The 27,649-nt window shown below is 45.5% G+C and overlaps 4 protein-coding genes and 1 long non-coding RNA gene across 7 annotated transcripts in view; 3 read left to right on the top strand and 2 right to left on the bottom strand.

Moving 5' to 3' along the window:
* The window catches only part of LOC131515286 (histone H2B type 1-C/E/F/G/I), a 79,394-nt gene extending 64,713 nt beyond the window's left edge, over positions 1-14,681 (top strand). The window contains exons 2-3 of one of the 2 annotated variants that reach the window (XR_009263536.1): positions 12,825-12,973; positions 14,606-14,681. The gene's annotated coding sequence lies outside the window, so the exon portion shown is untranslated. The remainder of the gene's footprint in view (positions 1-12,824; positions 12,974-14,605) is intronic. The other variant, XM_058736036.1, reaches the window with a different exon arrangement.
* On the top strand, positions 142-14,681 carry LOC131515285 (histone H2B type 1-C/E/F/G/I). Of its 2 annotated transcripts, XR_009263535.1 has the most exons (3): positions 142-575; positions 12,825-12,973; positions 14,606-14,681. XR_009263535.1 is itself a non-coding variant. In XM_058736035.1 (2 exons), exon 1 carries the CDS (start codon positions 186-188, stop codon positions 564-566), a length of 381 nt encoding a protein of 126 aa, XP_058592018.1. In that variant the 5' UTR covers positions 143-185; the 3' UTR covers positions 567-575; positions 14,606-14,681. The 2 variants fall into 2 exon arrangements, 1 of the variants encoding a protein (XP_058592018.1); XM_058736035.1 differs by lacking the exon at positions 12,825-12,973 and having other exon boundaries at positions 143-575.
* Positions 14,682-17,986: 3,305 nt separating this feature from the next.
* On the bottom strand, positions 17,987-22,057 carry LOC131515307 (uncharacterized). The gene is made up of 2 exons (XR_009263547.1): positions 20,948-22,057; positions 17,987-20,594 (listed from the first exon to the last, which is right to left on the bottom strand). It is a non-coding gene; the product is annotated as an uncharacterized LOC131515307 (long non-coding RNA).
* Positions 22,058-22,066: 9 nt separating this feature from the next.
* H1-6 (H1.6 linker histone, cluster member) lies at positions 22,067-23,611 on the top strand. The gene has a single exon (XM_058736010.1). The coding sequence runs from the start codon at positions 22,513-22,515 to the stop codon at positions 23,356-23,358; it is 846 nt and encodes a 281-aa protein (XP_058591993.1). The 5' UTR covers positions 22,067-22,512; the 3' UTR covers positions 23,359-23,611.
* A 780-nt stretch (positions 23,612-24,391) lies between these two features.
* Positions 24,392-25,979, bottom strand: LOC131515293 (histone H4). Its single transcript, XM_058736044.1, has one exon. The coding sequence runs from the start codon at positions 25,974-25,976 to the stop codon at positions 25,665-25,667; it is 312 nt and encodes a 103-aa protein (XP_058592027.1). The 5' UTR covers positions 25,977-25,979; the 3' UTR covers positions 24,392-25,664.
* Positions 25,980-27,649: the final 1,670 nt, after the last annotated feature.

Consider the following 27,649-nt stretch of genomic DNA (forward strand, 5'->3'; position numbering starts at 1 on the left):
TAGCCAATAGAAAAGCTTTATTTCCATACCTCATTTGCATAGTTCTGCCCATGGATGACAGCCTCACGGCTGGTCTTCCAATGAACTAAGACGCGGTCTGCATCCTTCATTAGCATAAAAGCCCTATAAGTAGCAGACATTCGCTTCCTGCTTTCACTCCACTTCTGGCTTTCTGAGGTTTTAAGATGCCTGAGCCAGCGAAGTCCGCTCCCGCCCCGAAGAAGGGCTCGAAGAAGGCGGTGACCAAGGCGCAGAAGAAGGACGGCAAGAAGCGCAAGCGCAGCCGCAAGGAGAGCTACTCGGTGTACGTGTACAAGGTGCTGAAGCAGGTGCACCCCGACACCGGCATCTCGTCCAAGGCCATGGGCATCATGAACTCGTTCGTGAACGACATCTTCGAGCGCATCGCGGGCGAGGCGTCGCGCCTGGCGCATTACAACAAGCGCTCGACCATCACGTCCCGGGAGATCCAGACGGCCGTGCGCCTGCTGCTGCCCGGGGAGCTGGCCAAGCACGCCGTGTCCGAGGGCACCAAGGCCGTCACCAAGTACACCAGCTCCAAGTAGACTTGACAAGTAAGCGCCCTCTTCCCCAACCCCAAAGGCTCTTTTCAGGGCCACCCACATGTCCACTAAGAGAGCTGTAATCAAACACTTGAGTTTGCATGGGGGAGTTACCAAGATATTTACCTTAAGGTATTCTACTTTAGAAAAAGCCATTGCACATGTAGGAATACGTAGGTTTTTTGTTTGTTTTTAACGGTACTAAGAGACGGAAAAGAAGGTGATATTACGCACTGCCGAATTTTATGTGCCAAATGTTACATTCCATTACTCTATACTCCGGGGACTTTTGAGTGAAAACGCATGCTGTTTCGGGTCCGTGCTGTCTGCCTTATGAGACTCCCAACTTTCATAGGTGGCTGGTGGCTTGTAGTTAGGATCCGCATACTGCTGTAGAAGACGCCTGGTCAAAACTGCTGGGTAACTTGCCTCCAAGGAGTCTGAACTGAAGGCAAGCAAGTACGAGGGGCGGAGAAAGGAGGTGGGTCGACGGGAAGGACGCCATTGAACTTGGTATACTCAGTCTCCCAATAGGGAACCTTCCGGTACCAGATACCGCAGGCAGTCTGTGTGTTGGGAAATTCCACTTTAAGCACTTCACTCGTGGACTTTGCTCCAGGCAAAAGTTTTAAGGTGTAAAAAGCGCTTTCTACGTTTGTTTTACTCAAGTCACATGTTTCAGTACCGAGTGGTCAGGCTTGTTTTTTCCATTAAAAACATGGGAGGGTACACGGAATAAACTTTGTTACAAAGGACACAAAGACCTGTAACAATTTCGGATAAAATGCAGGACAGTGGCAGACGCTGGTCACACTAGCTCCTCAGCCAAACGCGAAGGTTTCCTGAGTCCTTCAGCAACTGAAATTGGGTTTTTTAAATTCTCCTATGCGCCTATTGAGCCTGCTTAAGGACTGATGGTCCAGTCCAGACTGACCACCTGTCAACGAATCAGGTTACCCCCAAAACGTGCAAGTTCACTATTACCAGGTTGACTACAAGGGGTTGTTTGTTGTTTGTTTGTGTTCTTGTTTTTCTCCGTCGCTTCTCCCCTTTTTCTCTTATATAAATTCTGGTCTGCCTTTGTTGGATGAAATAATTCTATAGTTTGTTCTCCCTTCTATACAAGTGAAGGGCGGGCTACTCATGAACTACCTGACCATTTATTTCTGAAGGTTCCACCAAGATGTTGTTTACCTAAGTCCTACCATAGGAATCAATAGAAATGTGTGACCTGGAAAGGAACCTTGTCCAGCCCTGGGCTGTTGGGAGTTTTATGCTTATCTTCCTTTGGTTCTTGCAGGCTGCAACGTATTCTTGCCCAAAGTTGTTTCTTATTTTGGCTTTTCCTGATTGCCCTTTGCAGATCGGGTACACCCTGCTGGCTTTATGTCAGATCGTGAAGAGATTAGTTGGTGGCAAAGGACAGGGAATCTGAAGTCTAGATCATTTGTTAATTTTTCTGGGGTTGATTGTGTTTATGTACTATTTGTTCTTATAATTCTCTGGCATTTGAGAACACATGAACAGGAAGTTGGTCTTTTCTTTCTGGCCTTTAATGTGATCCCCTGGGTTTGGTGTTTTATGCTTGCATGCTGTGGATTCCTGAAACTAAAGATAAGAGTCTCTTTCCTCCTTTCCAAACGTTCTTTTCTTGTGTTTTCTCCTTACATATCCAAATAGTTGTCAGTATCTGCAAAAACAGCATTCCTGCTTCCAAGATAATGCAAACACACACTGGCAATCCGTAGTAACTTTTGACTTTAAGAAAGCGGTTAGGCCTTACAGGAGACTAATGACAAGAAAGAAAACAAGTTAACCAAATCTCCAGCGTGCAAAGGCCTGCCTCTTGCGAGGCAGAAGCCTCTGAAGTTTATGATTCAGCAACACAAAATTATTGTCGCTTCAGGCTTTTCAAGGTTAGAGAGAAGAGAGAAGACACATGGTATCATAAATCACACTACTGAGTCGGACCAAAAGTGAAGGGTTCCGATACCTTTTTTTGAGAATATTTTCTGTTTTGTGAATACAAATGATTTCGAGCAAGTTGTCTACTCTACCTCAGCAGGGGATCGGTAAATTACAATGGAAACTTATTTACATTTTCAAGGGCTTATATGAAGAATGAAAAACACAACTGAACTTCAGAGAAACTAGGAGCTAGAGAGTGGAACGCTAAAGGAAATAAGTCCGTCAGAGAAAGACAAATGCCCTGTGATTTCACACGTATATGGAATTTGAGAAACAAAAGCAGCAAAGGGAAAAAAGAGAGAGAGAGGCAAACCGAGAAATGGATTCTTAACTCTAGAGAGCATACCGAGGGTTGTCAGAGGGGAGGTTGGGGGGCGGCGGGGTGTGTGCTAAATGGATGGTGGGAATTAAGGAGGGCACTTGTGAACAGCGCCTGGTGATGCATGAAAATGTTGAATCCCTATTGTCCTCCTGAAACTAATATTACACTGTATGTTAACTAACTGCGACTTAAATAAAAGCTTAAAAAAGAGAAACTCAAATCAAAATAAACGTTCTCCCAATGTTTTAAGTGCGCTACCCCTTTAAACTATAATTCAGAGAAAACAGAAAAGTTTAACTGTTAATTTAGCGGTTTTATTTATTTATTAAAAAAATTTTTTTTTAATGCTTATTTATTTTTGAGAGAGACAGAGACAGAATGCGAGTGGGTTGGGGCAGAGAGAGAGGGAGGCACAGAAGCCAAAGCAGGCTCCAGGCTCTGAGCTGTCAGCACAGAGCCTGACGTGGGGCTTGAACTCACGAACTGGGGCTTCATGACCTGAGCCAAAGTTGGATGCTTAACCCACTGAACCACCCAGGTGCCCCAAATTAGTGGTTTTAGTTAAGAGGTTATAGGATGAGAAGCAAAACAGAACTCTTACCATTTTTGAACAACTTAACATTTTTAGTTCATGATATGTAATTTTATAGGAAAATAGCACATATTTTTAATCGAGTAACTTTTTGGATACATTCATTGGCTTCACACTTTTGCTTTAGAAATGGTTTTATGTCTTTTTCTTTGTTATTGTCATGATGTAAAAACAACATTAGCATGATATTCTAGTTCACACAAGTCTAGGGTTTATTTTCTTTTTTTTTTCATTTTATTTTATTTTTAATAGGAAATGTATTGTCAAATTGGTTTCCATACAACACCCAGTGCTCATCCCAACAGGTGCCCTCCTCAATGCCCATCACCCACCCTCCCTTCCCTCCCACCCCCCCATCAACCCTCAGTTATTCTCAGTTTTTAAGAGTCTCTTATGGCTTGCCTCCCTCCCTCTCTTTTTTTTTTTTTTCCCTTCCCCTCCCCCATGGTCTTCTGTTAAGTTTCTCAGGATCCACATAAGAGTGAAAACATATGATATTTTCTCTGTATGACTTATTTCACTTAGCATATCACTCTCCAGTTCCATCCACGTTGCTACAAAAGGCCATATTTCATTCTTTCTCATTGCCACGTAGTATTCCATTCTGTATATAAACCACAACTTCTTTATCCATTCATCAGTTGATGGACATTTAAGCTCTTTCCATCATTTGGCTATTGTTGAGAGTGCTGCTATAAACATTGGGGTACAAGTGCCCCTGTGCATCAGCACTCCTGTATCCCTTGGGTAAATTCCTAGCAGGGCTGTTGCTGGGTCATAGGTAGGGTCTATTTTCTAAAAGAAAAAAAAAAAAAAAGAAAGAAAGAGAGCAAGCAACCCTAATTAATTTGAACTTATTAAATTTCTTCCAGTAGGTTTACTGGTTAGAAGAGTTAAGATCACTTTATTTAAAATTACACATCTGTAAATTACACACCGAACTAAATTAAATCATAATAGATAATATTTTTAAAACAGTTAATGTTCATAATGTTGCAGACAAATCACAAAAGCTCAGTGTGTCAGCTTAAATGCTGAATTCACAACCTATACATAACTGTAAGAATTTTAAGGCATGTTAAATTGAGTATTTAAATGCCTAATCTTTGGATACCTGGACAATTAGAGGGTACAAAATATGCATCCCTAAAAACAATTTGGTCTATGCAAGGCCCTTATTTTTACACAGTTGAGAATGACCCTAGATTAACAAGTTAGAGAATGTGGAGATGCCTTAGGAGAATGGAAGTAGATAGATTTGCTTATTTTTGCCAGGAGAGAACACAATCACCTGGTTCTTTTTTTTTTTTTTTTTAAGGTTTATTTATTTTTGAGAGAGAGAGAAAGCAATCAGGGGAGGGGCAGAGAGAGAGAGAGGGAGGCACAGAATCCAAAGCAGACTCCTGGCTCTGAGCTGTCAGCACAGAGCCTGATGTGGAGCTTGAATCCACGAACCCTAAGATCATGACCAGAGCTGAAGTCAGATGCTTAACTGACTGAGTCACACCTGCTTCTTTTAAGGGCTGTTATTAACACACAGAGTTCTGATCCTATTAAGTATTACAGCTGTAGAAAGACACAAATATGCACACAAGATCATGGCTGTATTTAGTGTGTTTATTTATTACGGTAACAAATGGAAGTTGTTACAGTTTGTTAACGTAGTGAATTCAGCTTAATATGTGTTTTATGCATGCTGATTAGTTAAATATACTTCAGAAGTGAAGTTAAAGGCTTTGAATTGATCATTATAGACTTTATCATTATATTTATCTACGGTATGGGTATATCTAAAAACACATGCACAGGAAGGTTTACTAGGATTTGTTAAAAACATAAGCAAAAAACACTACAAGAAAGAGAAAAATTCAGGATTCAAATGCAGCTTTCAATATATTGTGTCTCTGCCAAGTGTGAGATAATTTTCAACAAAAGTGCTTCGTGTCAAAGAACCTGCTCCCATCACTTTATGCTGTGTTTTACAGGGCACTCTAAAATATGACTGCAACCATTTCCCCATTTTTATATACTTATGATTTATGGTTACGTCTTAATGTAATAACCAGTTTGCTCTGACAAGTTTATTTTTCACCTGCCCAGATTCAAGCGCTGACTACAGATCAAAACACCAAAAGGATTTCTTTTACACTGGGCCTTGCTTGACAGCCATTGGGTAACCAACGATTTATTCCCTCCACTTAATGAGAGGAGGGACGATAAAAAAATTAGGTGTGTTTGGTATTTTTCAAATATTGACTGCCAAATCACTGCTTGGTCTGCTTTTTATATAATTCTTAAATTTTCTTGTCTTAACATTTTTTTTAATGTTTATTTATTTTTGAGAGAGAGACAGAGAGAGAGAGAGAGAGAGAGAGAGAGACAGACAGAGTACGGGTGGGGGAGGGGCAGAGGGAGAGGGAGACAGAATCCAAAGCAGGCTCCAGGCTCTGAGCTGTCAGCACAGAACGCGATGTAGGGCTTGAACTCACAGCCATGAGATCATGACTCGAGCTGAGGTCAGGGGCTTAACCGACTGAGCCACCTAGGAACCTTGAATTCCTAAATTTTCCAGTCTAAACCCAGCTTCCCAACCTCCTGATGAGAGTAAATCATAGAACTTTGTAACAACTGTTCTCACACTAAGCGCGTTTTATGCCGGTTTGTCTGATGTCCCACCCTGATTACAATTTTGACACGTTATTTGGTAGTTAATTGTTTCTGAAGAGTAATCCGGGTAGATTTTTACTGTTATGTTTTCACTTAACTGTTCCCTATAATCAATAATTCAGTAGGGGGAGGATAATTACTCATGAGAAGAAAAGGAAGAACGAGTAGTTACAATTAAAGGTAATGCTAAAGAAAATACCCCAACTGCAGTGTGAAAAACAGCCCTTAACGTTTTCATCACTATCAATACTATAACAATAATTTTCTAGTTTGATTTCTGAAAATAAAATCAAATATAACCGGCCCCTCAATAAAAATTGACTATCACAGGGGCGCTTGGGTGGCTCAGCCAGTTAAGTGTCTGACTTCGGCTCAGGTCATGATCTCATGGTTCATGGGTTCGAGCCCCGCATCGGACTCTGTGCTGACAGCTCGGAGCCCGGAGCCTGCTTCGGATTCTGTGTCTCCCTCTCTCTCTGCCCTCCCCTGCTTGCACTCTGTCTCTGTGTCTCTCTAGAATAAATTAACACTAAAAAAAAATTGAAAATTGACTATCACAAATCTCTCACACTCTTGTATAGCCTAACCATCTCCAGACTTTATAGTCATATAACAAAAAAATAACTCCCATGACAAGCGCAAACCAGTTCAAATTTTACAAATATGTTGATTAGGCCAAAGACGCGACAAGTGATTGAATCTCCCCTTATTTATAATTAATATAAACTGCAAAACTATAAAGGTGGGGCAAGGCTGCAACTGCCACCTTAAGAACCACATTAACGAATCAATTTCATGTTATTGTTAAAATTTATGGATTTCCCCCCCCCCCATGGTAATGCCTTTACTATTTGTGAACGATGAAAAGATCATAGGTAAAATACCTTCAAAAATCTGTATAAACGTATTCATACTGGACATCTGTCCATATCATCCCCCATCTACTGAGAAGATTATATGAGAGAATTTAGAGTAAAATTTGCCTCAAGCAACTTAAACTTACGGTGCCAAAATTTTACTCTTTCCCCTAATAATAACGATAACGTGTCCACCCCTGAAGATTCTCATAAATTCTCATCATTTGAGATTGTACCAAAAGATCCGTGCGGCTTGGTTTCTCGTCTCTTTTGACATGTTTTGCTTTGGGGTGTTCTGATGTTGTTGCATATTGTGAATAACCAGTGTTATTCACACACTATCGTAATTGAACAAATGGAAGTTACCTTGGGAAAGATGTCACCACACTCACTTCTATAAAATGTACAGTTACAGACTACTTTCAAAGAGACTTCAAGAAGTGTCTTGCTACGACATCTGTCACCCTATTGCTGGCCAGGGTCGATTTGGCTGGTCTGGCTGGCTAGGCTGGTGTCCCCCTTCCTCCCTCACCACTCCATGTGAGTCCCTTCCGGAGCCGTGCTAGGTCGGAGAGGATGACCTTCCCCGATACAGGAGGACCATTCTGTGGTCAAAGGTACAGGAGTAGCTGTGCTTTCTTGCCAGAATCTCCCAACACGCTCTCAAGGTCCATTTGTAGGAGGAAGTAGGGGACTCAAGCTTCCAAGATTCCAGACACGTCCATATGAGGCCCTGCACGTGGCAGTCTGCCTTTCTTAAAAAATAAAATAAAATAGCAACGTAAAATCAAATCAAATAGAAATGTCAGCTTTATAGCAATGGTAGAAAGGGCCATCTGCATGACTTTTAACTAAAAACATTATTTTTACGCTCCAGGACAGAGGGATATTTGATTCTCAGTGCAAACATATGTAGAATCTCACCACTTTGGTATAAATTCCTATTGGAAACACATTCCGAGACTCATTAAAAACTTCCAGAATTCTGGAAATAGGAAGCTTGCTCTTATGATTCTACAGATCAAGATGAGATCTAAAGTCGACTGTTTCTTCCTTTTTCTTCTTCTCTGTTTTGCCTTTTTCTCCAGTATCTGTCTTTCCAACAATTCGACTTTGGATTTGGTCTTCCTCAGTATTGAATAGAATAGAATAGAATAGAATAGAATAGAATAGAATAGGATTCCTCAGAGCCTAGACCTCCATACCCTGGCTAAAATTTCCTAAACAAGAATGAGTGCTTCGTAGTGTACTTCTCACTGTGGCTCAAATTACAATTGAAATAGTCAAGAAAAATGATACGTGTTTAACTAAAATACATCAGAATGATCTTTGAGAACTATTCTAAATGAGACAGGCCAGTTAAACACTTGGAGACTACCTTGACTTCAAATACTTATATGTGTGGGATTGCTCTCATACTTTTTTTGACCAAAGTCAACAGCGGGGGAGTTGAGAAATTCCTGTGCCAGAAATGGTGGAGACATGGCCCACCCAAGATGGAGGTGCTGACTGAGGGTTGGAGGAATATACTATGCAGAGACAGCCTGTCCCGTGCTCCACAGACAATCTTGAGAGTTTCTGAAGAATCGCTAATTATTTTCTTTGAAAGTCCTCCTTGGTCTGTGTAAGAACAGATTGTCCAGACTAAAAATAACGCACAAACGTAACATCCTGTTCTTACTCTGCAGGCTTTTTCTCCCCCCGTCTCTGTTAGAGAATCATCTTTTTTGACTTTGTTGGATGAAATCAACGTATTGCTTTGTACGCAGGAAAGCAGCCGGCCAGTCATTACCCAAATGTCTTTGAGTTTCTGTTTGACAAACCTACCACTCTGAGCCGCTGGGTGGTAATAATTACTTACTCATGAAGCTGGGGTGAGGATTAAATGAAACAGCAAATATAAAGCACTCGTCCCAGGGATGGTATCATGGCAGTAAAATAGCTCTATGGTGAAAAAAGCATAGCGTCTGGAGACAGAACCTCCAGGTTTGACCCCCCCAGCTCCCTACTTATTAGCTGTGAGACTGAGGCAAATCCTCATCTCATCTGTGTGCCTCAGTGTCCTCATTTGTGTCTTTTTTGTTAATTATTATTTTTTTTAATTTTAAGTAGGCTCCATGCCCAACACGGGGCTTGAACTCATGACCCCGAGATCAAGAGTCACATGATCTACTAACTGAGCCAGCCAGGCACCCCTGGCCTCGCTGGTGTCTTGAGGATGATGGTAATAGCGTCTACCTTCTAGATGTTTGTGGAGATTAAAGATCTTTAATGCATAGAAAGCACTTCTGAAGAGTGCCCGGCACATGGTAGGTGCTCAGTGTCTCCTGATATTTGACAAACTTCATTTATAGCCTTTTTTATACCCCTAAAGGGACCTAAGGCAGATTATGATGATCTTGGTAAAAGCTGGTTTTTCATAAATCGGGAATTTCACAAATGATCTGATATAAGAAGAATGCCAACCGATTTCACCATGTTTTACCCTGGTCCAATAGGTTGAAAGAAAATGCAGTCCCCCGCCCCCTCCCCCCACCACACCCCATATTTAATGACCTCTCTAGGCCTCTTCCTAAGGGCATAAAGAATGATCCCCGCATTTCTCTTGAGTCTTCCAGGTTTGGAAGGGTGTGTAGATTCAGCACTTTGCTAAGTAGTCCCAGATGTCCTAAATTAAAAGGCATTAAACGTTAGTTTTTGCAAACTTTCACCCCGGGCCATCCTGGATGACCAAGCGGAAAAAGAAATGCGGCCGAATATGCATCTGCCGGTGACCTTTCCTGCAAGATATTCTAGGCTCGGATGAAAATGTCCAGACTCTGCCAATCAGCTTGACATCTTCAAGCACTGTGGGTTCATTATAATTTAAGGAGAAGAGAGTAAATCTGGAAAATGAGCTACTTTTTGAGTGAGGAAGAGGAAGGCTTTGGTTGGCTCAGTTGAAGACTTAGGTAGCTTTATCATCCGGTAAGCAATTTGCATTGTAGTTGATAGAAAGGCCTGTTTCTTTCTGCTATGGTTTTTCGTGGTGTTAGATGTCCCAGCTGTTGGCTCTGACAGGACAAAGGAACGGCAGTGACGGGGGCTGGTCTCATCGAGGAGCAGACAGACGTACCTAGAGGAGGCAATACTGGCGAGAAACCTTGACCTCATCCCTTAGGCCTAAACTTGTCTTCTGACCCTCTCAAGTGCTCCAAGTAAAAGACTGGCTTTCAAAAGCCACGAGGATAAACCTTTGTTCTCATTCTTTTCTCCCTCCTCTCTTCACTTTCTCCTTTATTTTCTTTTCCTTTATTTTTCTTTTCCCTTTTCTCCTCGGTTATTTCTCATTGGCCCAAACTCCCCTGTGGGACAGCATATAAAACCACAAAAATACTGAAGACGGAAATGTGCCCCTTTTACTGCTGGACTTGCTTAAATAGCTGTGGTGAGAGATATTGGGTGCTAGGTTTGAAAACACACACACATTTGGGCTTTAAGGCACTGAAATAAATATAGTTTTTACAGCTGAGAAAAGTCAATGAAATCGTGTGTTTAAGAATCGAACTGAGGGGCGCCTGGGTGGCGCAGTCGGTTAAGCGTCCGACTTCAGCCAGGTCACGATCTCGCGGTCCGTGAGTTCGAGCCCCGCGTCAGGCTCTGGGCTGATGGCTCAGAGCCTGGAGCCTGTTTCCGATTCTGTGTCTCCCTCTCTCTCTGCCCCTCCCCCGTTCATGCTCTGTCTCTCTCTGTCCCAAAAATAAATAAAAAACGTTGAAAAAAAAATTAAAAAAAAAAAGAATCGAACTGAGATGGTGCAGGTTCTCAGACCGCAAAGGGAAGGGAAGCTGCTAGGCAGGAGGGTGGGTCAGTGATACCTGGCGGGCGTCAGGGTGAGGGCTTTGGGGAAGGTCTGGGAGAGTGCTCAGGGGTCTTGATTGTAAGGGTTAGAGCTGGAACTTGGCCCAGTCAGTTCTATACATAAATAAGACTGAATGGATTGCAAATTTTTCCTATATTCTTTTATATATATATATATATGTGTGTGTGTGTGTGTGTGTGTGTGTGTGTATTTAGGGCATACATATGCTTTTATATTTTTATATATTTAGAGCTTATATATGCATACACACACACACACACACACAGACACATACATATGTTTCGAACATTTTTAGGTGTACAACAAAATTGAGAGGGGGGTACAGATTTCCATATACCCCCAGTCCCCACACGTGCGTAGCCTCTCACCTTAGCAACATCATTCACCAAAATGGCACTCTTTTGGATGACCCTACACCGGCATATCACAATCACGTGGGGACCATAGTTGGCCGTTGCGGTTCCCTCTTCGTCGTGTACATTCTATGGGTTCGGACAAATGTGTCATGACATCCATCCATCATTATAATATCACACAGAGGCTTTTCACTGCCCTAAAATGACCAGAGATTTTAATCAGCAGGAACTGGGGGGAAGGGCGGTGGGGCCTCTGTCTGGTGGGGCGTGTGAACTGGGGCATCGTGGGTGGTCCCCATGTGCCTGAAGGGGATACTTACCTTGCCTTTAGGATTCTCCAGCGCACTTTGACACGCCCTTCCCCTCCACCCTGTGCCTGGGCCCTCCTTCTCCCCTCCCTTTTGTGTTCCAACACCCTGCTTTCCTGGCTCTCTGCCACCCACATACACTGGACCTCCATTTAAAAAAAATTTTTTTTCCTTCCTTCTTGCCTAGAAACCCCTACTCATCACCATCCCACAGGCATCTTCCGGCCCATCGCCTCCCAGTTGTCCGATGTGAGCATTGCACAGTTTGTATTTAGTTGTGACCCCTTGTCTGCTAGTCTTGTCCAACAGCCTCTGGGCTCTGATTTGGTCACCACAGTATCCCTAGGGGCTGTCGCCGGGCCTGGTGCACAGCCACACACATAAATGACGGAATGAATCAGTTCATTCACTAATTTTTGTGGAATGCCTCCTGTGTCCCAAATTCCCGTGTGCATATAGCAGTGAACAAAATCACAAAATCCCTTCCCTCGAAGAGCTAGGACTCTAGGAAGGTAAGATTGAAAAACAGAATAAATAGCTAAAATGTCTGATCTTTCAGAAGGCAAGCCAAACCAAAACAAAACAACAAAGGCAGGCTTAAGGCATGAGGACGATGAGGTGGGGGCTGCCGTGATGAACGAGGAATGAAGTTCTGAGCAGGGGTCCCCAGGGTGCTCGGGGCTTGACTGGGAGACCAGATCCAGGATCAAGGTGCTACTACGAATAACAATGTTGAGTCCGCTTCAGTAGACAAGCCTCAGGTCAAAATAAGGTGGGTGACCCTGTTCTATGAAACAGATCTCCCAAACCTAGGGGCTAACCACAATAGATATGTGTCACTCTGTTACACAATGTTGTATAGTGTCCCGTCACAATGGGGGGATGGGGCTTGACTCCATGGTCCTTCAGGGACAGTTTCCTTCCGCCTGGTGCCTCAGATGTCCCCGGGTCTTAGAGATCTCTGCTGGAGCCCGGACATCCGGCCTGCAGACAGAAGAAGGAGGCTTTCACGGGCCAGGCCCCGAAGCGGCACACGTTATTCCGTCCACATGATTTTGATCGGAACTCAGTCCCAGCACCCCTAACCTGCCTGGGAAGCGGGAAAATGGGGACCGGCTGCGTGGGTCGGTGCAAAAAAAGCCGATGGATTCGGAGCAAGCAAGTGCTCGGGAGTCACGAGGTCCAGCTTTCTTCCCAATCCCTCTCCCTCTCACCCTCCGGGCCCTCTTAAAGGTCAAAACGGTTTTTGGTCAGGCAGTGACAACATCCAGCGCAGAAAGAATGAGGAGGGAGCCGTGGGGTGACTGAGTTCTTTCTTTTCTCCCCCAGCCCTGAAGGACCACCCTCTCACCATCAGTGACCGTCTCCTTGGAAGGGGACAAAGTCACTGCCGTCCCAGGGCTCACATCGTGGCTGGAGAAGACAGACAATAAACAATAGTTATTATACACAATTATATAGAATGTGAGAAAGGAAAGGTGGGTCACATGTGGCAGTGCCTGTCATTGTAATATGTTCACTAATGAAAATGCTTAATGTAACCATAGCTGCTAACCCTGGGGTCGCACTTAGCCAAGCACCGTTCTATTAACCCAGTTAATTCCCAAACAATAAAACGGTCGCTGGAAAGCACACGGGGAAGAAGAACCAGTGATGAAGAAAAGAAGAGAAATCAAAGTCCACCATTGTCCCTCTGGCGTGTTTCGAGGACCTGGCCCTCCTTCTCTGGTTCCACACAGTCCGTGTGTTCGTTCGGATGTGAGCGGGCGAGATTATGTGTGAGCTCACAGAAGGAGAGCCGGGGGATGCCTCCAGCGCGGGCCTTAAATTTGGGGCCTCTTCAAGGGGTTTAAAGCCACACGTGGCTTGTCATTGTTCAGACCATGACATTTGAAGGGGCAGTGAGTCCGTGAAACGCACTCTCGGAATATCAGAGGTCACATCTTGAGTCAGCAGAGGTGGGCGGTGGTGTGAGGGGCAGACTGTCCCTCACCAGCTAGAGAGAACTGCCTTCCGTCACCTGCCCCGCAGAACACCAGGCTCTGCTTCAGGCAAATCTCTCCTAAAACTTACCTGAATGTGACCGTGATGGCCCTTTTGTAAGTCCATACAAAACGTGCGGCAAAGTCTCTGTGTCTGTAAAGTGAAATGATGGCCTGGGCGTTAGACGTGTCCAGCACCGGTTATAGTTATGAGTCCTCAGACCCGCCAGGTGTGCGAACACTTGTCACGGAACCCGGATGTCCCCGCCAAAGGGTCGTGTCAGTCCGCATGCATTGAAGGGGGGGGGGGTTCCCTAACAAGGAAACCCTGCCAACGTCTTCCTGCATGGGGTTCCATCGCCTCCGGGGATAAAATCAGGTTTGCCTCTGCTTGTTTGTCAAGACGAGGGGGAAAAAATGCATTTTGTAACATCTCAAGAAACAGACTAGGCATTTATTCGGGCGCATTTCCATTAGATATGTTTCATTTGACTTATTTCAAAGGCGGTGGAGGTGACTTCATCTGTTAGCAGCACGATGAACACCCGAGAGAAGGGTGGCTTCTGGGATGGTTTCAACCGCTCCCTGTGGGAATACCGAGCTGGAACTCTAACCCATGGCCGGGCCAAGGGCCTTCCTCATCCCTCACGGGCAGTCCAACTCACCCCCAAACACGCCACCTTAGACAACCCTCACCACCTGGCCTTTGTCACTGTGGTACCTTTGTGAAAAACCCTGACACGACAAATTCTTACTCGTCCTTCAAGACTTAGCTCAAATGTAACTTAGGAGACACTGACTGGACCAAATTCATCCTTTATTTAAGAGTCTACAGAGACTCCAGAGGGTGTGAATCGCCACCCAACAGCCGTGTCACCTGGGAAGCTCAACCTTCGCCTTCTCATCTATCCAGCGAACAGAACGATAGCAGGTGCCTCATAAGGTTGCTCCAAGATTAAATGCATTGGCATCAATAAAGCGCTTAGAACACACACTGCCTGGCACAGAACGAGCTCCCAGTGAAATTAGCCATTGCCATTACCGCTGTTGTCTCAGAGTCAAGTACAGTGTCAGGTATCTGATGAATTATAGAAATGAATTGATCAATCAATCTCTCTCTTTTCATAGGAGCCGACGGGCTTCAGACATCTTTTCCCACCACTGCTCACTGCTAACCACCACAGCATCTCTCGCGTAAAACAACGGGTGACGCTACGAGAAGATAAATGGAAATATTTTGAATGATCATGGAAGGGTCAGTAAGAACCTGGCTAAAGTATTTTTTTTCTGAATATAAAAATATTAAATGTTTATTGTAGAAATGTGTAAAAAGAAAAATATATAAAGAAGAAATTAAAATACTCCTGGTATCTCTTTTTTTTTCAAAAAAAATTTGTTTAATGTTTATTTTTGAGAGAGAGAGAGAGAGCATGAGTGGAGGAGGGTCAGAGAGAGAGGGAGACCCAGAATCTGAAGCAGGTTCCAGGCTCTGAGCTGTCAGCACAGAGCCTGATGTGGGGCTCGAACTCATGAACCGCGTGATCATGACCTGAGCCGAAGTCAGACACTTAACCGACTGAGCCACCCAGGTGCCCTGGTACTTCCTTTTAATATGTATGTGACAAATATGTATAGATGAATATGAATACCTAAGGTACACCCATAACATATATCATATATAAAGCAAATTTAGGTACCATGCCATAGATACCCATATATAATTTTCTAGCTAATATACTTAGAAGCACAGTTTTTAAAAATATTTGTCTACTTTTGAGAGAGGGAGAGGGAGGATCCAATGGAGAGACAGAGAGAGAAGGAGACACAGGATCCAAGGCAGGCTCCATGCTGACAGCGGAGAACCTGATGTGGGGCTTAAATTTACGAACTGTTGGGGCACCTGGGTGGCTCGGTTGAGTGTCCAACTTTGGCTCAGGTCATGATCTCACGTCTTGTGAGGTCCAGCCCCATGTCAGGCTCTGTGCTGACAGCTCAGAGCCTGGAGCCTGCTTTGGATTCTGTGTCCCTCTCTCACTCTGCCTCTCCCTCACTCATGCTCTGTCTCTCTCAAGAATAAATAAAAAACATTAAAAAAAAAATTGTGAACTGTTAACTGAGCTAAAGTCAGATGCTTAACTGACTGAGCCACCCAGGCAGCCCTAGAAACACAATTTTTTATGAATGTATCATTACTTGGGTAATTAGTCCTCTGTTATTGGCTACCTAGATTGAGTTCTATTTTTATGCACTATAGATCATACAGATCACACATCTTTGTTTAAATATGTGATTATCTCCTTAAGATAGACTTCTAGAACTAGAAATACTAAATCACCAGGTCACAGCATTTTTTAAGGCTCTTAATACAAAACATTGCCAAAGTGCCATCTAGAAGGACCATGCCAATTTATAATCCCAACATACTGTTTACACTGAGAATTTTTTAAAGCATTGTTAACCTGACAGGCCAATAATAATAATAATAATAATAGAAATGCCAGCTCCTTCATTATTAGCGAGCGTACTTTCCCCCCCACATTTTCATTAGCTGTGATCCCGTAAGAAACGAAGGGCGTCCTAATGATGCCCGTGACCACGATTGTCCCCTGGGGGGCCACCATATGGAGAATAAGCAGTCTGTTCGGTTAAGACCAAAAACTAGTATTTGTCAGTCAGGTGCCTCCTCTGTCCAGGACTGTGCTGGAATAATGAACTGCATTTGGCTGTGTGTATCTGAAATTACTTTTGCCTGCATTGTCTCTTGAGAGCCTCTAACTGCTCCATGAGAAAAGCGTGTACTGTGGATTGAATTATGTCCCCCCAGAATTCATATGTCGAAGCCCTACCTCCCAGTGTGACTGTGTCTGGAGGCGGGGCTTCAGCAAGTATTTAAGGTGAAAGAAGTTGTAAAATGAGGTCCTAGTCCAAAAAGATTGGTGGCCTTATCCGAACAGGAGGAGGAAAAGCTAGCTCTCCCAGCGTGCATGCGCCACAGAAAGGCTGTTTGAGGACAGAGCAAGAAGACAGCCAACGACAGGCTGGGAAAGAGCTGTCACCAGAATTCGGCCACGCTGACAGTCTGATCTCAGATTCCTAGTCTCCAGAGCCATGAGGAAATAAACTGCTATTGTTGAAACTTCCCAATCTATGGCATTTTGTTCTGGTAGCCCGAGCAGACTAAGACGGTGTCATTGCTGTGACACACAGACCAGGAAAGTGAGTAAGCCCAGGAGAAATACAGTTATATTTGGCCAAGATCATTAAGAATCAGAAAGAGGCAAGGTGGGAGAACCCACTTGTCCTCATTCCAAGGCCAGGGCTCCCCCGTACCACAGGCAGACAGTAGCCTTAGAGGGTCCAGAGTCACGTGTCCCCAGAGCCAGCACTAGACTAAGACTTGTCACCGGAAGAGGAATGCGTAAGCTCGAATAAATATGCTCTGACCACTCGCTTAGGAAAAACATCGCGCTTCATGCAAAACTACAGTGCAAACTGTGTGCACAACCACTTTTACCCCTGTGGTGGAGAGAGATATAAAGCCTAACGCTATCCTTACAGCATTGGGGTTTATATGTGCGGCAAGGCAGGCTTTCGCAGGGGTCCTAGAGTAGTGCCTCAGACGGGTAAATAAACTGGAAAGATATCTATTGTAAAATGTTTATTATTATTTTGTTTAATAAATAAGCCCAGGTACACAGGCTTCTCTAGCACCCTGTGCTGTCAGCTGTTCAGTTTCCACCCCCTTGTAGTTTTAACCTCACAGACATCTTTAGCGCCTCTGGAGGGCGAATCTATGCTCCAGCCTGGAAGAAGGGGTGAGATCAAGGGGAACTAGGCAAGGGCCATCTGAGGTCTACTGGATTACTGTCGGGAAGTTAAAAGAAAAGGCTTCCTGCTTTTTTGTCTGATGCTTCTGTATTCGGTATTAAAGTGCAACAGAAAATTCACAAGTTCCAATGCTTGTGTCTCCGGACTTTCAAAGACTGGCTCATTGGCATCTGTGTGGCTTAGGAGGATCGTTTTGGTCACGTTAGCACAAAGGTTTTGGATGGAAGTCTATATATGTGTTATTCACAAATGAAACAGCACGATATGAGCACCTGTCTTTGCTTACATATAAATAGCTAATAAGAGAGGTCGGAACGTCTGGAAGAACAGAAATAAGGTCACCTGAATGGGGGGGGGGGGGCGGGGGAGGTCCCAGTTATGCAAATAGCTTTTCTTCTTGGTCAGGCATTTCTAGTGCTTCCTAATTGGATGGTGGCAGGTTTAGCTCCTCTGTTCTCTGAGAAGTTTCTAGAACTCCTTCTGAAGGTGTCCAGTTTCGTAAGGAGCAGCAGAAACAGGCTGAACAAGTGATTCAGGTCCATCTGACTCAACAGAGGAAGATTTTCCCGCTACCCTCTCAAAGTCCTCCATTGTGAACCACCTGGGCAGGTTATTGGTTTCGACGTTGATCTCCGCACCCAAGAATTGTCAGTGCATATACTAAAAATTTTTTAATGGTTATTTATTTTTGAGAGAGAGAGAGAGCACAAGCAGGGAAGGGGCAGAGAGGGAGGGAGACACAGAATCTGAAGCAGGCTCCAGGCTCTGAGCTGTCAGCACAGGGCCCGATGCCATGCGAGGCTTGCCCCACGAACTGGGAGATCATGACCGGAGCTGAAGTAGGATGCCTGATCGACTGAGCCACCCAGGTGCCCCGAACACTTGATGACTTTTAGAGACGACCTTCACAAAGCATGAAATTATACACATGCCCTTCCTACAAAACAAACAAAATAGTTACTCAACAGCTGAACAAGCAGTCAATCGAAATAGAATAATTCAAAACGGAAGAAGTCAGTTGAAGAAGAGTTAAGGTTAATTGTGAAATAGTGTTTGTTAAAGATAGTGGAAAGCCAAATATGAAGTTCAAAAAGTAGCTACTGAAAAAAGAAGAAACATATGACAAAGGGATAACAGTTTTACAAGGTAGTTCTAAAACTTAGATACCAGGAATATCCAAGAAATATATAGGGTGGACACGTTAGTAAGTGAAACCCCGTGAATCTCTCTGAACACAGTGAAAATCTAGAGAAGTCTTTATTTTATTCACACACACACACACACACACACACACACACACACACAGAAATATAGGGTAAACATTGTTTTTAAACAACAGACTAGAATGTTAATATTAAGAATGGGCTGCCGGGGCACCTGGGTGGCTCAGTCAGTTAAGCGTCCGACTTTGGGTCAGGTCATGATCTCACGGTTTGTGAGTTCGAGCCCCACATCAGGCTCTGTGCTGACAGCTCGGAGTCTGGAGCCTGCTTCCGATTCTGTGTCTCCCTCTCTCCCTGCTCCTTCCCCCACTTGTGCTCTGTCTCTCAAAAATAAATAAATGTAAAAAAAAAAAAAAAAAAAAAAGAATGGGCTGTATAGTTCCCATATCATGAGAGAATAATTTTATTATATTTTTAAAAGAAAACAGTTCTCTTATTTTCTTTGTGATCGCTTCCATTGTTTGACTTCAGAAGAACTGCCAGAAGAAGTTGATCTAAGGAAATGTTTACAGCAGGAGTATTGTTTCAATAATGAGAATTTGGAAGGGTGACTTTCCCACAATAGAAAGTTTTTCAAGATAAAATTATATTATTGGTCCACAAACACAAGTGCTCTAGGGGTGCCTGGATGGCTCAGTCAATTAAGCGTCTGACTGTGGCTCAGGTCATGATCTCATGGTTCATGAGTTCAAGCCCCTTGTTGGGCTCTGTGCTGACAGCTCAGAGCCTGGGGCCTGCTTTGGATCCTGTGTCTCCCTCTCTTTCTGTCCCTTCCGTGCTCGCACTGTTTCTCTTTCTCTCAAAAATAAATAAACATTAAAAAATTTTTTTAATAAAAAAATAAAAGCTCTAAAAATGGAATTACACGAGCAACAGTCCTGACATTTTAAGAGGAAGAAAAAAAAAATAAATGCTCCAACACAGCTGATGTGCATAACTAGCCAGAGCCTTCTGAAGCCAGCCTCCTGCTTCCTAGCTCTAAGACCTTGGGTGAGTTTCATGACTTTTCTGTGACTCAGTTTCTTAACTATAAACTTAGCTTCTACAGTTTTTCCTTTTTTGAAGGGGAAATAATTGGGATGATGACGACACAGCGTAAGCGCGTGCGTGTGGGTGTTCATGGTAGCGTTTAGATTTCCAGTGCAAGATACGAATCATGGTCCTCTCTCTGGGTTTCAAATTGCGGAATGTGGGAATTTTTAAAATTCTCCAATTCTTTGTTACTTTTAATGTTTATTTATTTTTGAGAGACAGAGACCGAGAGAGAGCACGTGCATGAGTGGGGGAGGGGCAGAGAAAGAGAGAGAGAGAGAGAGAGACACTGAATGGGAAGCAGGCTCCAGGCTCTGAGCTGTTAGCACAGAGCCCCGAAGCTGGGCTCGAACCCACAAATGGGGAGATCATGACCTGGGCCGCAGTCGGGCGCTGGATGGACTGAGCCACCCAGGGGCTCCCAATTCTTTGTTACTTGTGAAGCAATGGAATGGTATCTTCTGTCAACGTGTAATTAATTACAAGGATCAATCCACTTCACAACCTGACCTCCAAGCACAAGTACTCAGAGGTCACACCGAGGGTCCAGGAAACCAAACACGTGTTAAAACTTAGGGTCCTTGGGCTGCCTGGGTGGCTCCGTCTGTTTAGCGTCAGACTTGGGCTCAGGTTCATGGGTTCGAGCCCCGCGTCGGGCTCTGTGCTGACAGCTCTGAGCCTGGAGCCTGCTTCGGATTCTGTGTCTCCCTCTCTGTCTGCTCCTCCCCCACTCACGCTCTGTCTCTGTCTCTCTCTCTCTCTCTCTCTCTCTCACAAGTAAATAAACATTGTAAAGAAACCCGAAACAGGTCCTCAGTAAGATGCTCTTGTAACCCCTTGTAACCTGAAAAAAGATTTTTCTTTTAAAATTTTTTTTTAACCTTTATTTATTTTTGAGACAGAGAGAGAGCATGAATGGGGGAGGGTCAGAGAGAGAGAGACACACACACAGAATCCGAAACAAGGTCCAGGCTCTGAGCTGTCTGCACAGAGACTGACGTGGGGCTCGAACTCACAGACCGCAAGATCATGACCTGAGCTGAAGTCGGACGCTCAACCGACTGAACCACCCAGGCACCCCTGAAAAAAGATTTTCAAACGGAGGGTCTCAGCGCATTAATGGGTTGTGAAATCAATCCCATAGTTTGCAACCAGCATTTTAAAAAATGAAATAGATTAGGAAGTATCAGAATGCAGACACTTCAGGTGGTTATTGTTTTCTCAATGCTTTTTAAAGTGTATTTACTTTTTGAGATTGAAAGAGAGAGAGAGAGAGAGGCCAATTGCGGGGGAGAGAGAGAGGGAAACTGAGGGTCCAAAGCGAGATCCGTGCTGACAGAAGAGAGCCCGACGCGGGGCTTGAGCTCATGAACTGCAAGATCATGACCTGAGCTAAGTCGGACACTTAACCGACAGGCCCGCCCAGACGCCCGGTTTCCTGAATTTTTGTTCCCGGTGTGTGTGTGTGTGTGTAAGCTCGTGCCCAGGAGCCAGAGAGAGGCGGAGACTTTGCTACCTCACTTTGCACCCGGAAGTTGGAAAGTCTCATGTTTTGATTTTCACTTCAGAAATATTTCACACGTAGACTCTCTCCTTTTCCACAAAGTTGAAGCCCTTGTCTTTCTTCTGAGGCTACGGAAACACACCACCAACCTCTGACATTGGGCCATTTTTTTTAAATTTTTTTTTAATGTTTATTTATTTTTGAGACAGAGAGAGAGCATGAACGGGGGAGGGTCAGAGAGAGAGGGAGACACAGAATCTGAAGCAGGCTCCAGGCTCTGAGCTGTCAGCGCAGAGCCCGACGCGGGGCTTGAACTCACGGAGTGCGAGATCATGACCTGACCCGAAGTCGGACGCTTAACCGACTGAGCCACCCAGGCGCCCCTGGGCCATTTTCAATAATGATTGTTTCTGTGAAAACTCTAAAACCAAGACAACTACAGCACCAGTATGCAAATCCTCTCCTTAAAGCCTTCAGGCGGTTCTCCCGCCTGCAGAATAACCAACTTCTCACGAGAGCATTTGGGGAGCATCTCCACGAGATGGTCCCTATGAGGTTTTCCTCCGCTGAACCCCGGGGAGCTTTGGCCGCACCGCATGGCTCTCCTCCTGGAAGGTCTGGCCTTGAAGAACAACCCCCCATCTGGACGTCTTACAGAGGCAAGTCCTAGGACAAGCCCAAAGAAGCCTCCTGAACCTTGTTGCGAGAACTCTCTTCCAGCTTTGCAGGCACATCTGCCAACTCAGTTCTGTTAGAGATCTGGGCGTGTGGTTCCCACTGAGCTCTTCAGCCACCGTTCCTGCCTCCCGTTTTACAGGCGATTGAGAATAAGGACTGTCTCTTTTTCCGTGTGTGTGCTTGGGATCAGGCAGTGGGGGTGGGGTGGAGCGGGGTTTGGATGACTGAAAACAGAAGCAAAATTCAGTTGAGGACGTCAGCCACGGAGGTGACAGACCTGATTTGGACTAAGCAGATATCATGTGTTAGAGTCTTAAGGGAGGACTGGTTTGGGTCACATGCCACCCACATACCTTGCAGATTATGGTTTCTGAGATTGTGTTTGCCCAAATAAAGTCGTACTCTGCACTCTTTGGCCGATTCTATAAGCATCGTCTAACTACACAGGGAGCCATTTAAGCGACCTGTGTTATTTCCTTCACATACATAGAGAATTTCTCATAAAAACCAGTGCGTGAATAACTTATTTTCTCCACCGATTGGAAGCCCACCGTTTGGAAAACTACTCGGAAGAGATGAGGTAAGTTTTGCGCTAAAACTTACTTTTACATTACAAGGAAAAGAGCAAGTTTTTTTCTTCTCCTTGAATTTCGCCGAAAATCAAGGGCTTTATCTGATACTTCGGGCATGCAAGGTCATTTCTCATGAAAAGGTGAAAAGGCACGTGAAATCCGGATCTCCACGGATCACTCAGCAGTAAACCCTCGGCGATGCTGCTCAGAGGATTTGTGTGGGATCCAACTTTTGGGGGTAAAACAAACACAAAGGCTCCTCCCCCGAGGGGCGGGGCGGTGTCTGGCGATGCACCAATCACAGCGCGCCGTGCCCTATATAAAGCCTTGAGGCTCCCCCTCCACCCTTACCCCACTGCACATTACGCTTTGCCTGGTAGGTCCCTTCTGTGTTTCTTTCTCCGTGACATGTCGGAGACGGTTCCTGTGTCCACAGCTGACACGGCCCTGGCCCCTGTGGAGAATCCTCCAGCTAAGAGGAGGGGGAGAAAGCCGGTGGGCATGCCAGGCTCAAGTCGCAAGACCCCGAGCCTTTCTGTGTCCAAGCTGATCACGGAGGCTCTCGCGGTGTCCCAGGAGCGAGCTGGCATGTCCCTGGCCGCGCTCAAGAAGGCGCTGGCGGCCGCCGGCTACGACGTGGAGAAGAACAGCAACCGAATCCAGCTGGGCCTCAAGAGCCTGGTGAGCAAGGGCATCCTGGTGCAGATCAAGGGCACCGGCGCCTCGGGCTCCTTCAAACTCAACAAGAAGGCCATTCCTGAAACCGGCAAGAGCAAGGTCAAAAGGCCCACTTCTGCTAAGGCGAAGAAGCTGATCTCTAAACATTCGAAGTCCCGGAAGAGTGCCAAGACCACCCAGAAGGCCAAGAAGCCTCGGGCAGCAACAGCCCCGAAAGCACCCCGAGGCAGCAGGAAGGCTAAGGGAGGCCGGGGCAGGTGGCCGGCGCAGAGCCCAGGAAAGGCCCGAGCAGGGGAACCCAAGGCTGGGAAGGCCAAGGTCACCGAGCAGAAAACCAGCACCAGGCAGGTGGCGTCCAAGAAGTAAGCCGAAGGCTGATTCTCAAAGAACCCAAAGGCTCTTTTAAGAGCCACCCCAAATACTTTAAAAAGGGCTCAGCACTGGAAGCTTAGAAGTTCGTAAATAGGTCACCGCACGGTCTACTAAGCAAGTTTCATTGTAAGATGTGGAAAGTTTCGTCAGATGTGGTGTCGTCCAATAGGGATTGCAGTATTTGAAATTTTTTCCTGTGTTGCCTGATCCCAAAGAGCTTAAATGTTTCTAGCCACAATACGGCATATGGGGGGGCGCAGTTGTTTGTGTCTGACTCTTGATCCTGGGCTCAGGTCATGATCTCACAGGTTCCTGAGTTCGAGCCCCACATCAGGCTCTGCACCGTCAGTTTGGAGCCTGCTTGGAATTCTCTCCCCCTCTCTGTCCCTCCCCCTGCTTGCACTCCCAGGATAAATAAAAATAAATGGGTACACGGCCTTGTATATCCCCCATCCTTAGCTGAGAATACCTGCGTTTATGTGGAGGAAGGAGTGGAGATCAGCTCCGTGCACAAACACGTGACTTCTTTCCAAGCGCCACGTTCCAGTTCACACTTGCACACGGGGACATTGTAACCAGGGTTTCATAACTCACTGCTCACAACTTTGGGGGGGGGGGGTGTCAATATATACAGGAATCAAATTGTAACAAACTTCTGGGGCGCCTGGGTGGCTCAGTTGGTTAAGCGTCTTGGGCACAGGCCATGATCTCACCGTTTGTGGGTTCCAGCCCCGCCATGGGGCTCTGTGCTGATAGCCCAGAGCCTGGGGCCTGCTTTGGATCCTGTCTCCCTCTCTCTGCCTCTCTCTTACGTCTGTCTCTCTCTCTACAGTAAACATCAAATTTTTTAAAAAAATTGTAACAAACCGGATGAGGGGGAAGTTTTTAAATCTGGGCGATTTTTCACTTGATTAGCAGAAATAAGTATTTTCAGTTTACAGTTGTGAGACTATTGCAATAGCGCTTATCCTCAATATTTCCAAATACTATGTTGCCACATTAAGAAATGGCTTCATTTTAGGATTAGTCTAATTATAATTCTATGTATTTTATTTACAAAGAGAGTGTACAGGCTTGTCCAGATTGTGTTCCACAGGATGAAGAATATTACCTCTAAAACCTGTATGGAAATGGTGGGGTTACAGAGTTGTTAGGGTCCGAACGGACCTAACAAAAACTGTTATTAGGAAATTCTCAGGGTCTGAGTCAAAGCATCTTTTTTCGTTTTAAGAAAAGTTCGTTTATTCCAGCTCTCAATTTAGGAACCGGCATTCTTATTTAAAGATGATTATAAACACGAAATTCATACTGCTGATTTATTTGGGGCCTTGGTAGTATTGGGGGCAACCCCACAAAGCCCAATGCAGAATTACGTAACGCATTCTTTTGCATATAACCATGTATTGAAGAGAACACTAGAGCCTGGCCTTTCTAAATTCATCTCTATAACTGGCCCTCTGACAATTTTGTCAGAACGAATAAACAATGGTTTGAAGTCGTACAGAATCATGCACAGCCCATGTCTTGCTTGCACACGGCGGCGATTCCCTTCCAGGTCGGAGCTGCAGCGCCGAAATATGCTTCACTTGCCGGGCAAGGCCGAGTCCCTTGTGTGACTGCCGTGCCCCGCAGTGGACTGACCCCCGGCCTGCGCCTGGCATCCAGCAGGCCCCCGGCACCGCGCGAATCCGTCTATAACTGGTCCCGGGAGCCTCTGTGCTTTTTGCTCCTAGTACTCGTGCAGCGCCTGGATTAAAAGCAAAGTTAACCAACCGAGGTTTTTCCTCTGGTTCCGGGGACAGCTACGAAACCATTTGTGGCCAACAGGAAAATGGCCCCGGAATCTCACCCTCCGCAGCTTCTGCCACACCGATTGTCACCCAATCAGAGCTTGTCCTCAGAGGACCTGCATTTACATAGGCGCGGCTGCGGTCACCGGAGCTTTGTGCACAGGACGCTTCCGGTCATGCGGATGAACCCGAAGAACGTTGGCCAAGATCTTTTGTTTCCGTTTGTGTAGAACAAATCGCCATTTCCCTTCTGGAACTCGCTCATTGGCAGCATCTGCTGACCTATTTACTCCAAGGTGCATTTCTTTGAAAGCCTTAAAGTGTACCTAAGCGTCACAAAGCTTGCTACAGTACCGCAGACAAGAATATCCTACTGCTCACCAGTTTTGCGCCTGTGGGAGTCTTACATGCCCCAATCCCGTTTCCGCAAGCACGACAGCCCTTTAAGTGACTTTGTGGGCGGCCCTGAAAAGGGCCTTTGTGTTTGAAAATATGGCGGGTCCCGGGCGCTCAGCCCCCGAAGCCGTAGAGGGTGCGGCCCTGGCGCTTGAGCGCGTACACCACGTCCATGGCCGTGACCGTCTTGCGCTTGGCGTGCTCCGTGTAGGTGACGGCGTCCCGGATCACGTTCTCCAGGAACACCTTGAGCACCCCGCGGGTCTCCTCGTAGATGAGGCCGGAGATGCGCTTGACGCCGCCGCGCCGGGCCAGCCGCCGGATGGCGGGCTTCGTGATGCCCTGGATGTTGTCGCGCAGCACCTTGCGGTGGCGCTTGGCGCCCCCCTTGCCCAGGCCCTTCCCGCCCTTGCCGCGACCAGACATGGCTGCAACCGAAGTGAGCATTGCGACCTCACACAGTTCCTTAAATAGCATTTCTGCGGACCTGATTGAGAACAAGAGGCACTGACGGGTTCCTCCCGCTTGAGGTCAGCAAGGGGGTGGGGCAAAGAGAGCTCATTAACATTCCAACATTGTGATTGGCTAGTGAATCTCGCCCTTCGTCGGCAGTAGGGCGGCCCGGGGGGAGGGTCAGCTCTCCTTCCGCCAAAAAGCCTCCGTTTCTCTTTTGTTCTGCGTTACTTTTTTCCGCGCGCGTTTGCCAGTGAAACGCGTTATGTCAAAGCCGCTGAGTAGAGGGACCGCCCCCTCCACGTTTGTCTGTATTTTCACTTAATAACTAATAAATTATGGAATGATTTTTTGGAGGGAATGTAGAGGTGGTATGTGAAGGACGGTGCGTTTATAGGTCAAAGGGCTTTCCCTTTCCATTCCTTTTAATATTCCTATTAAACTGACGTATTTAGATGACCTTCTTTGTGCTGGACAGTGTAAGCCCTGGATCTATGGAAACAAACAAACAAAAATTTGCAAATCAAAACGTCTTGTTTTCTTTCAAACATTTATTGGGTGACTCTTGTTTCGACAAAAGTCTGTGACAGGGAATGTACAGCTAGGCTTGGAGAACGCGTTGCCCTTGGACCTTCTTCCTGGCCCTGCTGGGCCTCTCGGTTCTGCCTGTAATTCCTGACAAGCTCCCCTTTCCTCCTCAGCTGATCCCTTTTCAACCTTCTCCAGGTTTAGAGACCAGAACAAACATTTGGTGTAGCTGGGGGTTAATCGCAGGGCAGGGCTAATACTCGATTAAGGTCATTACAAAGCCTACAAGGCCCTCCCCTGGAGGGCCTTTGATGAGATTATTGGTGTTTTAAACAAGGCTAATCCCATTAAGGAAAAAAAAAAAAAAGCAGAATTGGATCCGAATGTGGTTGGAAGAGAGAGCCTTTCAAATCAAAAATTTCCCTGAGCCTCCTGCTGCCGCTTTTGAAAATGTCCAAGATCAGTTATTCCAGTTAAAAGGTGGGGAGGGCACACCCTCTCTCCATCCTGGTTAACAAAAAGGTGCTTATTGCAGATACTTAAAATGAGACTCTGGCCTGAGAGAGACCACATGTTAGAACCTCCTACTTGTTTTAGCAAAGAAAAGAGACCCAGCAGAGGGTAGGAAAGCTCTGAATGGCATATGATTTGTAACACTTGCGAAATAATTAAGTAATGACATTCTTCTGCCCCCATATTGAGCATTTTGAGGTTCCTGACTTTTACTAACCCCTCCCCACCTCGAACACATACTTTATAAGGGGTCACTTAGCTAGGAAGGAATGTCAAACACTATAGAGAAAAAGTGCAAGGTTTGAGATTATAAGTAAAACTGAAATCTCAATGTGCTCTTTAATTCATGGAAATAAATAAAAACAGTGTATATAATATGGTAATTTCATGGAAAAAATACATGGTGTGAGCCACCCTTGCTACACAACCCAGTGGGTTCCATCTGCATTTATCTATTTTTGTTTGTTTGTTTTAAGTAGCCTACAAACCCAGCATGGAGCCCAAGGCGGGGCTTGAACTCACAACCTTGAGATCTTGACCTGAGTTGAGATCGCCAAGGCGCTGCTCAACTGATTGAGCCACCCAGGCACCACAGGGCCCAGATT

The sequence above is a fragment of the Neofelis nebulosa genome, chromosome 6 (genome assembly GCF_028018385.1).
Source record: "Neofelis nebulosa isolate mNeoNeb1 chromosome 6, mNeoNeb1.pri, whole genome shotgun sequence".
Taxonomy (NCBI): domain Eukaryota; kingdom Metazoa; phylum Chordata; class Mammalia; order Carnivora; family Felidae; genus Neofelis; species Neofelis nebulosa.

Bases quoted from the DNA above. Each gene is read 5' to 3' on its own strand.
- LOC131515285 (XM_058736035.1), top strand. From the start codon at position 186: ATGCCTGAGCCAGCGAAGTCCGCTCCCGCCCCGAAGAAGGGCTCGAAG.
- LOC131515293 (XM_058736044.1), bottom strand. From the start codon at position 25,976: ATGTCTGGTCGCGGCAAGGGCGGGAAGGGCCTGGGCAAGGGGGGCGCC.
- H1-6 (XM_058736010.1), top strand. From the start codon at position 22,513: ATGCTGCTCAGAGGATTTGTGTGGGATCCAACTTTTGGGGGTAAAACA.